The sequence below is a fragment of the Phalacrocorax aristotelis genome, chromosome 2 (genome assembly GCF_949628215.1).
Source record: "Phalacrocorax aristotelis chromosome 2, bGulAri2.1, whole genome shotgun sequence".
Taxonomy (NCBI): domain Eukaryota; kingdom Metazoa; phylum Chordata; class Aves; order Suliformes; family Phalacrocoracidae; genus Phalacrocorax; species Phalacrocorax aristotelis.
The window spans coordinates 7,710,160-7,724,729 of record NC_134277.1 but is presented as its reverse complement, the minus strand read 5'-3'; the positions used below and the strand labels follow the sequence as shown (position 1 = coordinate 7,724,729).

Below are 14,570 nucleotides of genomic sequence, written 5' to 3'. Positions count from 1 at the left end.
AAGGAAGAAGAGATGAGAAGAGAGAAAGATTCCCTCATCCAGGTGAAATGACTGGGGCAGCCTTCAGGGTGCTATTTCTTGTGTTGAAACCTTCCACAGCTGCCCACCTCACAGCAAGTGCTGAGCTATCACTTTACGTTTCATTCAAAAAGTTGAAAGTAAGTCTGCTTGATGCCAAGCACTGTGAGACATGTCTCGTTTTGTTGCTTTATTTTCAACAGCGGCCAGTTCTGGATGTATTTAGGAGCCTGCCTGAGATTATTTGGTATATACAACAGAGCAAAGTCTCACCCTGGTCCCCAGCTGAGGATCCTTTTGTGATCTGAAGCATGGAAACTGATAGTGTCTTACAGCATTTTAGGATATATTTACTTACTATGATGCAAGGTAACTGGTTTAGCCTTGAACAAGTGGAGTCAGTCACTATAAAGAGCACATCTGCTGTAGCACGGGGCTCTGCTTGGTTGCTTAACCTCACAGGGAGCACATTGCTGTAGGCTGAGGGTAGGGTTGCACTGGCACTATTACTGAGCTGTTAATTTAGCCCTATTCCCGCTGCACTGTTCTCTGCAGACATACAGTCAGGAGCTGGTGTTTCTCTCCAACATAACCAGTTTTAAGGTTTAAGGAGTCCAAGGTTAGGCATAGAGCTCAGAGATCCCAAACATGCTCTGCACAAAGCCAACACAGGGAATGTTTTGTTGTTGGTTGGTTGGTTTGGGGTTTTTTTGTTTTGTTTTGGTTTTGGTTGTTTTTTTTTTAATTAGGTGAATAGTCTTCATACTTAAAGGAAATTTTCAATTTGTTTGATTAGACTTTATTTGTGCATTCGTTTGTATGGTACTTGCATTGTGGGTTTAGATTCCTTATCTCCAAAAAGCCAATTATTCAGTCAGGATTAAATGATCCATATCACCACATACATTTATTAGGTGTGTTTCATATTTCTGCCCATTCTCACTTTACTGCTTTTCCTGGACTAACACGAACTGATGTACAAGGGTTATTAATGTGAGAAACCAGGATGCGATCCTTTTTTTTTACTGCTACAGCTCAGCTGGGGGAATAGTTATCTTTCCAAAGCACATGTGGGAGTTTTGTGCCCACCTGCCTGTCATAGCTCCAGGAAATGAGTCCAAAAAGCATGAAGAGCAGGCTGGTGATCCATCTAGCTGCGTAGCCTGCCTCCAGCACCACTGCTGGAGTTGTCTCACCAAATCTGCATAGGATGGTGGGGTTTATTCCACATTTTGCATTCCCAGCTGAAGCATAAAAATTAACATTGCCTTGTGACTTTTATATACACTGTGATAACTGTTGTTGCTGCTGATTTTACTCATAGAAGCGCCTAATCATCTTTTAAAACTTGCAATCCATTAGCCCCAAATAATATTCTAAGAAAACAATCCTGTTCTGATTCCAAAGCAAAATCACAGGTTTTTATCTGCTTCGATGGTGGGTGTAACCTGCGTATAATTAACGCGTGGAGCTGCTGGGGAAGGATTCGATGTAGTAATTTTCTTTAATTTAGTGGCATGCACATGTGTATTTAGCAGAGTGCCCCTGGTGCTCCGACAATTAACTAATTCATCTGTCTGGCACAATGGAGAGAAAGCAACTGGTTGTGATTGCAATAAATAAAAATATCTTGCTGCTTCTGCTCAGAATTTGAGAACCATTTGCTTTCGTGTCTGACTTGTGTGTACAAGGGAATACTGGTACTATTTGACAAGTTGTAGCTTGACATTTTACATTTCTAGAATTGCTGTAGCTCATGAGGATATCATAGTCTTTTAAAGCGTCTCCTATCAGTGTGTCATTATAACCAACCGTGCAAAAAAGATAATGTGAAATATTAAGGGTGGGACCGGAATGATATCCTTCTCCTAGCTTTACAAAAGTCATGGCTTGTCACTTTAGGAAAAATTATAATGAAATTACCATCCAGTACTAGTGGCAGATTGGTATTATCATTAAAATGAACTTGGAAATATTCTTACTTCCCACTTGTGGGCAGTAGATTTGGCAACAGACCTCTTTAAATTACTATGCAAAAGGAGGTGCCATTGCGCTACTTCGTTGTTTCCTGGACTATGTAGTTGTGAAGAGAACAACAGATAAGTAGTCTCAGATGATTTACAGATGATATTTTAGTAAAGTTAATGAGCTTTTATGAAAAAGCTACCGCTCTGGGACTATTTACCCATGACAAAAGTGCTATTTGTTTATTAATTTACTTATAGTGTGGTTATTATTCCAGGTCTCAGTCAAGGGATTATGCCCTATTATTCTTGATAAATACTCACCAGGAGATGGTCTGTGTGCCAGAGGACTTAGAGTGGGAATAAAAGAGATACAGTCCTCATGGCAAATAGATGTGTAATACGAAATGAGTTTTCAAGATTGAACACAGTATCTGTGGCAGAGCTGGGAGGCAAACGTGAGGCTCAGCCCACTGCACTAATCTTGAAACACTATTGTTTTTCTTCTCTGATAGATACTGTCAGAGTGTTTGGTACCCAGTGCTTCAGTTAGAATTCATTTATCCTTTCCAAAAATTTCCCCTTGAGGACAACTGCTCCTCTAATTCTTCTGCAAAAGGACAAGTATATTTTTGAGGTATTTTTGTCCATGCTGTCAAAATAAGCGTGCAGGTACAAAAAGCGGTTGTGCGTCCTGCCAGACATCCCTGTGCTGTGCAGAGGAGCACAGAGCAGAATTCATCGGGCGTCCACGGCTGTGCTGTGCCAGCACATCTCTGTGCCCCTCCTAGTGGCCCATGCTATTTGTGTCCGTCTCCCAGACCAAAGGCCACTTGCCTTTTAGGTTAGAAACCTTTCCAAATGGGAGTCCACACCCTCTACAGGTCCGTCTGCAGTTCCCATGGAGCAGGACCCATTCCAGCTCTGCCCCATTCCAAGTAGAAAGAGGAGCTGAAGCAAAGTGCATAAGCAGGAGGCAGAAAGGATTACGAGAAGTGGGACCCTGTGTTTTGGAGGGAACAGCTGTTTGGCCATCGTGCTGCTTGAACATATTTCTACAAGTGTTTTGGAATTGTGGCTAAACATTGCTTTGAAAAGGGAGTTAATTGCATATGTGCTTTAAACTCAGCTGACCATTTTTAGCTGGATTCATATACACAAGCCCTTCACTGACCCAAAGGAGGCCATATGTACCTGAGGCTTTCATTCATCTCTTCTTTCATCTAAGTCATCCTAGTAAAAGATGCTTTTTTTTCCCTACCGTAAGTCTCATGGCAACAGCGCCCATACCTAACTAGACTGACATGCATTGGGTAGCATCTTCTCAGGCAGAGGTTGCCGTGTGCTCATACCTCCTGGTTCGTGTTGCATAACTGGGAAGAGAGGAGCAGGTGTGAAAAGGGCTTGAAACTCAGCAGCACACCGTGCCCATGGGCACATACACCATGGCCTTTGCTTTCACATTCCCTGGACAACTGAAACCCACTGCTGCCTTTTGCCAGGAACAGAGCCCTTCATTCGTGAGAAATGCCCCCAGCTATAAAAGCAGCCTCATACTCACAGAAGTACTTTGTGCATCCAGAAGGAAATAAAGTCTACATATAGCCCAGGCACAGGTAAATCCCACAGAGGTTTTGGGTCAGCTTCTGTTAATTGTATGTGGGGAGAATTTCAACTTTGCTCCTTTTGTTTGTTTTTTTTTTCTGCATTTTTGTCCCCTGAGCCCACACAGTGCAGCTCTATGTGGTGCACAGACATTCATGCTAGCTGGAAAGCCAGCATAGGTCCCAGAAGAGATACAGCTGTTAGAAAGGTCATACCCAAGCTCAGGAACAGGGTAATTAGGAGGAACATCATCACTCTAAAATGGTTCCTGTCTTTTTGGGACTGAAGTTGCAATCCCACAGTTGTGGCTGTGGCCGGTGCTATAGAGACCTGCCAGGTGCTTGTTGCATCATGTGATGGAGATTCACGTACTGTAGATGGGTGCTTAAATTCAGGAGGAAGACTTTGGGGCACTGTGTTTCCTGAACGGCAATCATTCATTGCCTTAAATAAATTCATTGCCAGTCATCTTTCAGTTGTCCAGGGAAGGAAGAGGGATGTGCGGAAATAAAAGCAGTAAAGAAAATCCCGCATTATATGTGTGATAATAAAATGTACGTATGCACACGTGCTGAAATTTTTTGTGAAATTCAGGACATCTTTAAGAGCAAGGGGCAGCACGGAGTCCAGAGAGGTGGCACCCACACATCTGCATGTCAGTGCAGGCAGGCGCTGGGGAAGGTGAGGTCTGGCTAATCCACCACCCAAATAAACAGGAGTTGACCGTGTTGAGACAAGTTCAGAGATCCTGATGACCTGAGCTGAATGGAATGAATGTTGATTTTTCTTTTTTCTTCCTTTTTCTCTCCTCCTTAGGTGGAAGAAAGCTACTCTGCCGGCAGTCCTTCAAAAGGCCTTTTCTCAAAAGGGCTCCAGAACCGACCTTCCAGCCCAGTTTCTGCCCCTGTGAGATCCAAACATAGCCCCGGCTCACCCAAAACAGTGTTCCCCTTCCCCTACCAGGAGTCTCCCCCACGCTCCCCACGCCGAATGAGCTTCAGTGGGATCTTCAGGTCCTCCTCCAAAGAGTCTTCCCCCAATTCTAACCCGTCTACCTCTCCTGGGGGCATCAAGTTTTTCTCCAGATCAAGAAAAAGTAAGAAATTGCTCATGTTATTTCAGGAAGATACACGGTACCTCTGGGCTTGGCCCATTCTTTACCTGCGGTAGTGAAGTAAGTGCAGATGAGGCATGTGCTAATTGTTCGTTATCACTTTCACTGACCATGTGTTTTGGGTTTCTGACATGCTGGCCATTAGGGTGTGACCTCTGCAGAGCCACAGATACCCACGCTGGGCTGAGGAGGGAAATCATGCTTCAAAGCTTTGCTTAGCAATCCTGCGTCCACATTAGTGGGGGTCTGCTGGGGATTTCCTGAGTGGTTTCACTGAGACTGGTTGGATATCAGCGCCAGGGCTTGAGGGCACCTGGAGGTGCTCATGGGGTTTGTGATGGAGGTGGGCACAGAAAGGATGTCATCTCGGAAACTAAGGGAGGCTTACTTCTCTAGACTCCATAGAGAATTGAAGCTGTTTTTTTAATTGATAATTCTTTCCCCTATTGTAGTGGGAGGAAAGAGACCTTTACTGGGTAGAAGTAGATGATATGTGTTTCCAACAAATGACAATTAGGGGAGTGTTTGAACTCCTCTACTAGAATATGAAAGGCATCATAGACCTCCATGGTTCAGAGCACTTGCCTGCTTTATATCAGGCACAAATTTTAGCTCTTCAGCAGCCCATGGGTTAAAACACCAATAGGGCTCAGAAATGAGCAGGATTGAGAAAAGGCTTTGATTTTAAATCTTTCTTGCTAAATAAATGCTCCCAGTGCTGATCTACAAACCAAACCTGGTCTACCCAAGGGGGTTAGTGGCTGTGGGAAGGGGACAGAGTTACAGGGGAAAGACAGGAATAATATCTTGCCACTGGGAGTGCTGGATTGTCAGACCACAGCAAGTTTTCCTTCTGTGAACAAAAGAAATAACTCATTGATAAGTTGCTGTTAAATCTTCTGTGACAATGCAGGTACTGAATCAGTGATGTGCGTACATATGTTTAGCTATATGTATCCTGCAACGTACTGATAGCTTTCAGTGAGTTTTAAATAGCATAGAGGGACCTTCTTGTTTTTCTTCATCAGAATTTCCCTTAAAAACATTGGTTTTAATCAGAACAAGTAATTTCATAGCGTCTTTTGTGCACAAGAACACAGCTATACCAACCCATATAGGGTTCTTCTTTACGTTTATGAGAAGTTCTGCTGCAGCTTAATTGAAATGGCATCTTTTCCAGTCCTTGCCTCTCTCTAAAACTCCTTCAAGGAGACTGAAAGTAGGAGAGTCAGTGTTTCTGAAGTAGACTCCAGGCAGCATTTCTATTCAAGGACATGTATTCTTCACTGCCCAAAGTTCAAGTATGCTTTTTAGGCTCCTCTCTTTTTCAAGCCTCACAATAGTTAAAGTCCATTTAAGCTCTTTTTGCTAGTCCATATAAGTTTAAATATTGCATAGGCAATATGCCACTGGTTGAGTACACAGAGAAGGGCTCGCTGCTGCATGAATAGCAGCAATACACACTGCATAGCAAAGCCATCGTGTGACTTTTTAATCAAGTTATCCAAGAAAACAGCACTGTTTAAGTCCTAGCTAGGTATAACAGAATATTAAATAAAGGAATCTTCTAGTAGTCAGCAAAATCCTTTTGATAAGGTCACATCACTGTCGCAGGAACAGTCTTGGAATGGGGCCGTGCTATTTTTGAGCCATCAGAAGATACCCATGACCCTGCTGCTCCTGCTCCAGAGAGGGCTGCAGGAATTGTGCTGGGCTTGGGTGTTTGTGGTCTTTTGTTCTTATGGCAGGAGGGACAGCCTCTTGGAGAGAGTGTGATTCTTAAAATCAGTGTTTAAATTAATTAAATTAAAAGCTCATTCTGCAGCTTTTTGCAAAGCAAAACATTTCTTACCATGTGCTTTCACAGCATTTAGCTCTCTTATGGAGAGACAAATGCAGATAAATACCCTTCACGACCATGTTAAGGTAGATTTCATTCAGAAAGTGCTAAACGTGTCAGTAATGAATTATACTGTTAGGGTTTACTATATTTAATTAAATTTTATTGGATTTTATTTTAAAAAATCTTTTCAGGGCTTCAGGAAATGCATGGGCTAGCATTTCTGTTGTATTATGTAGTTTTTCATAAGCAAAAAATTTGTGTTCTGCTACTTTCCGAATAAAGAATGACCCTATGTATTACAAAGCACTAGGTTAATTGGTTACGTCCCACTCAAAAAAAAAAGTCCTGTGGCCTGAACGTCATTTCCTGAGTGACAAGACTTCTCAGAGACTCCTCAGACCCGATACCTCAGACCCTTGCACAGATGCTGCACTGAAGAGCTCTGAGAAGATATAAACCAGCACGTGGCTCCACGTTTCTGAAGGTGCATAAATGCTTCACTGCTCAAAATTGTCACAGCCTACATGATTAAAATCCCATTTTCTCAAACAACTTGGAATACCTGTGTTAAAAGCAGATAGGACTTAGGTTGCTTTATCGATTCTGATACTGTGAGTGCATTGAAATCAGGTGGATTTGCTGTGCTTGCCTGACTTTACAGCCCTGCTGGAGCTGGGGCTAATAGTATTCAAATGAAAACTAGTTCTGCTGGGCTGCACTAGGAGGACCATCACCTGCACGTCAAGGATGATGATCTTCCCCCTCTGCTCAGCACTGGTGAGACACATCTGCAGTGCTGGGTCTGATTCTGGGCTTCCCAGTACAAGAGGGACAGCAAAGGGCTGCTGCGTTAGTCAGGGGCTGACACACACGGTGTAGGGGGAAGCTGAAGGAGGAGATGACCTTTTTGCTCTCTTCAGTTACCAAATGGGTTTGTGGAGAAGGCAGTGCCGGGCGTCTCAGGGATGCCCAGCAAAAGGGCAGGAGGCAGCGAGGGAAACTCCAGGCAAGTGTAAGAAAGTTTTTGGTGGGGGTGATAAGGCATTGGAGTGGGGAAACTGCTGCCCTTGCAGATTTTAATAAGTTGACTGGACAAGGCTCTGAGAACCCCAATTTAAAGGTGAAGCCCTGCTTTGAGCAGGGGTTGGACCAGAGACCTCCAGAGGTCCTTCCCAGCCTTGGCTGGTCTGGGAAACTGCTCTGGAACCTTCCTTTTGGATTTTTAGCAAATCTGTAGTTTATCCAGGCAATCTGTAATTAAAAAAAAAAGCACCAGGTAAGAGTTCACAGGGTCTTTGGGGCTTTTTGTTCCCCACTTCATCTGAAATGAGTCCATGCTGTACTCTGTTCCCTATCATTATGGAGCAGCATGTGAGAGAAGTATATGCTGTCTTTGTTTGAAATAACATACCCAGTCTTCCCTCCACTTCCTCCTCCCACACATTGTTCAAAACACAGACTAACCTGTTACTCCGCATATTCCTTGTTTTTCTTGGAAGCAACTTCTTCCTATGTTGTTTTCATTCTAAAGGCTATGTGTGCTATTCACAGCACTTTCTTTCCCATGTAGTTGCTCTTTTCCCAGCTAAGTTATTTTGTCTTTTGAATATATGCAGTTTAGGAAGGGTATTAATGGTTAGGGTAGGATGAGTTTGAAACAGAAACTGATTTGCAGACATGAGACTTAAAATATTTTCCACTTAATGTTGGGAGTTTAAACCTTTTGCTCATCTTTAATACTGTATCACTTGTTTTGGCAATAGCCAGAAGCTTGTCTTTGTGTATTTTCCCTTTGGTTACCCTAGTTCAGCATCTGGTCATAACCCCACAGCTCTGATCTGACACCAGATTTGCCTTGAAAGGAAAAAATACCTGCCCACAACATGTACTTGGCCGCCAGCCACTTCAGGTATTTTGTAAGTACAGCTTCGAAACAGTAAAGTGCTGGCTGGGGCTTCACGTCCAGCATCTCACCTTTGAAAAGGCAACAAATCCACCTCAGGCCCCTCCTGGACTTTTTTTTGGGTGAGGTGTGTGCTTGGCCACCGGTGCAGCCCCTTCAGTTGGGGAAGTTCACCGCAGAGAAGTCCAAAACAGACCTTTGAGCATTGGGTTTCTGTACAAGTGCTTTGAAATTTAATTCTCAGCTTTTTAGTTTCTTTTTTGTCTGAGAATTTCTTTACAACAGCACTTTTATACCAATAATTGAAAACTGAATATGGATTTGGGATGAATTAAGCTTGGCTTTGAGGTGGTGCAGATGACTTGCTAGTGCTACTCTCCCACACTATGAAGCTTGTAGATGCAGTCCTACCCAGCGCTGCCCACCTTACACTTCCCAGATCCAGGTGCCTTCTGCAAGCGGAGACTTTGCTCTATGAGAAGTGGAGCTCAGCACCTGGCTTTTACCCATCAGCGTGGGCACGTGAGCAGCTGTGGAACATGGAACAATTACATTTTAATTATTTCTAGATGACTGGATACAAAAAAGTGAGTGGAGCGACCTGTAGCTAGCAGAAGGCTTCTACAGACCTGACTCCGTTATCGTAGATATTATTCAGGGACAACAGGAACAAAGGATGAATTGAAGGGTGCAAGTTGAAGTTTGAGGTGCTGTGAAAAGTGACTTCAAAATTGGTGTTGTGGAACCACTTCCCAGTTTGTCTTAGGTTTGAGCTGCTCTCATGAGGAACAACTTGGGAGATGGTGCTCTAAGATGTCGTTGAGTCTTGGCTGTGATGGAAGTGCATTTCTCTTGTATACAAGTTTATGTGGGCAGGTATAATGCTAAAAGAAAGAAGAAGTGGCACAAATTGACTCTCAGTAAAGCAGACTGAAGTGATCAAAAATAAACACCGGAGCACGACCTGCACTGGGGGAAAACACAACTCAGATTACATTTTTCCATGGTCTTGCATGAGCTCTCCTTTAGAGACAATACATATATAAATAAATGAAGGGAGCTTTATTTTACTGAGTGGAAATGAGGGAGCTATGTCTGCAGATAGGCTAAAATCAAGTATCCTGAATATTTTATTAAAAGTACATGGTTGTATGAAATTTAAGTCGTTAAAATGTAGTTTTTTCCATGGGGCCAAACACCCTGTTTGAAGAACAGCAGGGCATTTTCCAGCCCTGCTTCCCCTTCCAAAACCATCAGTTCAAGTAACAGCAATACTCATGAGACACTGACACTGCTGCCAGTTTTAACAGCAAAGGAAATCAATTAAAAGGTTTCCATTGACCTAAAGCTTTGGGCTGTGGTGGATTGAATCAAAAGATAAATTTAGCTCAGAATTAAAGGTTGTTTACGGATCCTTGAATAAAAAACTAGGCAGCTTTCAAACACCTTGAAGCTGGTGGTCAGATTTCAATCACAGTGAAGTTGCACTATATTTGAGGAAGGAAATGTATTTCAATGTAAAGTTTTAATTTTCTGCCTTCTCTTAGTAACCTTTCTTCTTCTGAAATTCAATACTAACAACTCTGGTGCCTAAAATAATCCGTCAGGAGGGCTCCTGGGGCTCCAATAATAAAGGACCAGAGAGTATTTTCAGAAGATTGTGGGTTGCAATACAGAAAGGTTGTAATATATTCTATTCGTTCTAATAATTTATTTTCTTGGAGAACATCTTGTGATTAGACTATGCCCTCTATAAGAAAAGCTTATGACTGTACTAGTTTTTACCCATAGATGGAGCAAGTAGCTCTCATTTCCAACAACTCAGGGAAGAAATGGGGAAAATCCTGCAGGGTTTCATGTTGCCAGATTCAGCTCTGCTCCCTTGAAGGCCTCTTGACTGTGACTGATCTGTGCCAAAGGTTTTCTTCAATCTTTAAACTGAAATTCATTTCCCGCCAAGTTTTTCCTCCATATTTGTGACATTTAGATGACAACTTGCAGTGAAGTGGGGGTTAGTCCGAGACAGGCTGTTGTGGAGCTTTGGCAGCCAGGAGCAAGCATTTCATGTACCGTTGGCTCAAGCTATTTCTCACCGTTACTCTTCCTGCGACACTTGGTGCCATGCGAGGGGATGTCCTCCCCCATGCCAGCTGTTGGAGTCTATATTTGGATTTTTCTTTGCTAAATCAATAAATTCATCCCATAGTCTTGATCCCTCCCAGCCTTTGGACCACAGCTGTAGAGAACCGACGATTATAACTTGCATTGGGATGCTGGATGGCTGAGGCCAGTTTCATCTTCAGTTTTTCAACAGTGCTCACAGTTTCCCTGCCTTCTGAATGGGCAGGAGGGTGGGATGCTGGAGGGAAAGGTCGTGGGGAAGCTTTGCTTGCTGGCTGTGACTACCCTCACCATGCAGGACAAGGGGGAGCTGGTTATGGAAGGACAGGGCTGCTTAGTCCAGGTTCACCTTGGGAGGGTGGTGTGGGCTCTTCCACCGTCATCCCATAAAACCTAGGAAAGGAGCAGAGCCATTTGTCTTGTTTTGTTTTCCAGTACTGCTATGCAAACCATCTAATAATAATTTTTTAAGCTTGTTTTGCCTGCAGAGGCAAACAGGGGGACCGACACAGTTCATTTTGGTCTCGTCTACATTAGAAAAATGACTCTTTGCAGACAACGTGTCAGCACGGCTGCAGCCGAGCTGGTGCCACACACAGCTTTGCATGGCCAAAGACCAGCTGCATTCAGCACCATTTCTCCTGCCAGTTACTGACATCTGCTGTCAGCAGCAGATGATTTTTCTGGTTAAAATGTACCCGTGGTGAGTGGTCTTAGTTTATGTGGAGACACCTTTCAATGCGCTTCCCATTTCACCTTAGTTTTCCATGGCCAGTGTTATCTCGATAGGCAGAGTACATCCAGTATGCTTTTATATTCTTTACCACTCTTTCAAGGCAAGAAAGATTTTTCAGACTGTCTTCAAATTGCTAATGATTTAGATGCAATTATAAAAAAAAAAAATAAAGGAAGGTTTTAAGTCTCTAACTTTCATCTGTAAGGTATGGGACAGACCTGTGGCCAAGTTGATTCCCATCTTCTATTTCTTTGCTGGGATTTAGACTATGGAACACACTAGAAATGATCAGACTTTTACATAATAACCGAGTTGTTATTTTTCGCGATGTATAGGCAAGACCTTAGTGCATGCAGGAGAAATAGAAACTACAGTTTGGACATCTCCAAAGGTTGATGAACTCTGGTGGCCTTTCACTGCTGGTCCCCTTCATGTCCTTTGAGAAGAGAGGTCTGCAAAGACAGTCTTCATGTGTAGGTGACTTTTCCCCCCCACAGGTAGTAATGTAAGCAACAGTAAAGCTAAAGAGAGTTTTGAAGTCTAAAGCTGTCTAATCACAGGAAAACATTTGGAAATAAGTTGTGGGTTTGTCTTTTTTTTTTTTTTTGTGGTTGTGGGTTGGATTTTTTTAAACCATCTGTAGTTTAAAAATCCAGAAATACATGTAGAAGCAGATTTTCAAACATACTTAGGTGTCTACTTTCCATTTAAATCAATTATTTCAGAATTTGGTCCCTCAGCAAGTATTTGGTTACAATTGCTGGAGAAATCCTGGGTTTTTTAGTAGGTTTGTTCACACGTTTAATGTTAACCACATTGCTTTAGCTGAATCTTAGTGAATGCTTGTCATAATCCTATTGAAAATGCTTTCTGCGTCCGAGCTCTTCTGGTATGTGGTTAGAGTCTAAAGTATTATTAATCGCTTAAGGTATCAGATCCATGCTTTACAGATATCACGGGTTCTCAGCTTCTTAGATAAAGTTCATGGAAAATGTTTCAAAAATGGTCTGAACCAACATGATAAATGTTGAATCAGTCAGATTTCTGATCTGGAAAAATACTGAATGAAAGAACCTGGTCACAAGACAGAAAAATGCATGGTTTGGGGAATATAGTATGTGTAGTAAAGCATAGTTAAATCCCAGGCTTGGTCCATCACCCTGTAGCTCTTATTCAGCCCTTGTTGGGTCAGTTTGAATGTTGTCTGAGCTTGGACTGAATGAAAACATTCATTTTAAAAAGAAACTAAAACCATAATAATGATGGTAAATTGCCATGCATTGTGAGAGTTATCAGGGCGAGGCGTTGATCACTCCTGTGTCTCAATTTATGGGCCTTGTGGAAATAAGCCTTTGTTTTATGCAGTCTTTGAGGCCGTGCAAGCATCTGGAAGGAGACCCCCGGTGGTAACTGGTGATTGGATTGAGAGAGTTTTAAAGAATTCACACAGACTCTGCTACTTGCCTGCCTGGATGACTAGATTTGTTCCCTGGTTTCACTTGTGTTTTTTGTTTTCCCATTGACCATAAAGCCAGCTGAAGATAACTGAGACCTCTTTTGGGCTGCAAGGCTGTGAACTGTGGGTGGATGCACAGGGACTCAGAAACCAGCAAGGCTCCTTGGTGGGTTGGGCAGAGCACTGAGCACCTCCAAGCAAGGCAGGAGGCCTCCGCAGCCACTTCTGCTGGGAGACCTCCTGTGCACCTAATTATCACCACATCTGGTAGTGACTGAATAATATGGGGAGATGAGATAGGCCTTTTTTTTGTGTAATGCCTTCAGAGGCCTGCCTAGTCTCCTGTTCTAGCTGAGTAGCATGAGAAGGGCCTTTCACATTTGATATTGGCTAGGAACCATCAGTGATTTGGTAATGTGCCCTTGGCAGAGGTGATGGAGAAAACTTTAATACAGAAAGAAGCACGACTTAGCAGGATAAGAGCTCTGGGAACACAGTTCAACTTCTGTTACAGTAAATATCATTTTAATTCTTCTATGGACTTCCAGGGAAGATGTTTCTCTCCTAATTCTAGTAGTTCATTTTTGTGAGAAATAGGCATGGGCAGACACTGCAGTCTCACAGCTGAGCTGGTACAAACCATCACAGCATCTTCCAGCATCTGCTTCAGCTCAATGTCACATCCAGCAGTCACTGGCAGAGCTGTGAATCGGGCAAGGAGAGCCTGTAGCACCCATTTTGATTCATTCGGGGGTTGCAGCACCTTACAGTAACTTGCGTAGTGATCATCCAATTGCGGCATCATCGTTGGCCCATTTGGTGCACGCAGCAAATTTAAATGCAGGTCGATTGTTACTGAGGCAAGGGGATGTGGAAAAGCACAGATCTCGTCTATAAAGCTCCGCTTTATACTAGAAGCTTATGTTTCTTTGGCCAAAGCAAAGAGAGTCGCCTGGACAGGGTGCTGTGACATCTTGTCTAGACTCTGCTCTTCCCAGAAAGGTTGGACTAGATGATCCCTGAGGTCCCTTCCAGCCTGGGTTTCTGTGATTCTGTGATCCCACTTATTAAAATTAATTGGTTTAGTTTTTTCTAGCCTTGTGAGTTAATTGATTTGTATTTTATTGTTCTTAAAATAATCAACATGTCAGCTGGAGGAGGCTAGAAGTCTTAGTTTAAAATAAAAAGAGGATAGGCAAGGTCTTCATCCCATGTCAGAAAATGTGTCTGTGTCTAATTTTTGGATGTTGACCTATGAATGGTTCTCAACCGTCAGAATTGTTAAAGAAATTTGTATGAATAATGTATCCTTAATGGGATAATACATGTATCAGGAGCCAGTAACTGTTATTGCAGGTGCTTTGATAATCCAGCAAGACTTCTGACAAGCTTCCCTGGCACAGTGTGCGACATAATGAAGGATGACACCTTGCAGAAGGCCCCGTTCAGGTTCATAAAAGCGTTTTGCTAGTCACAGGCACACACATGCATATTACCTGGCAATTCATGCTCCCTCGTTTGCGCCGTTTTTGGTTTTGTATGATGGGGGTTGTAAAATGCTCAGTCAACCTGTCTGTGCTTTGCCAGCCAGCATTTGAAATAATTTGTCCTTCTACGTGGGCATGGGTGGATGCTCTACAAAGTAAAGTGCAAAAGATGGGGCAGCGAGATGAGGATTCATGGTGGATACAGTGTGAAGCTGCACTGAGTTAAAATGTGGTAGTGAATGGAATTTTGAGACTAATGTCCTGAATAGCGACCTGTCTGAAGGGAAGGTTTTAGTCTGTAGAGTCACCTGTATGCTACGAGC

At 42.9% G+C, this 14,570-nt stretch overlaps 1 protein-coding gene across 3 annotated transcripts in view; it reads left to right on the top strand.

The window, feature by feature from the left end:
- Positions 1-14,570, top strand: part of PRKAG2 (protein kinase AMP-activated non-catalytic subunit gamma 2) — a 231,560-nt gene that overhangs the window by 78,053 nt on the left and 138,937 nt on the right. For 2 of the 3 annotated variants that reach the window (XM_075082282.1, XM_075082283.1), the window contains exon 3: positions 4,404-4,683. In XM_075082282.1, the coding sequence (XP_074938383.1) occupies positions 4,404-4,683 (280 nt within the window). Of the gene's footprint in view, positions 1-4,403; positions 4,762-14,570 lie in introns of all 3 variants that reach the window. The other variant, XM_075082286.1, reaches the window with a different exon arrangement.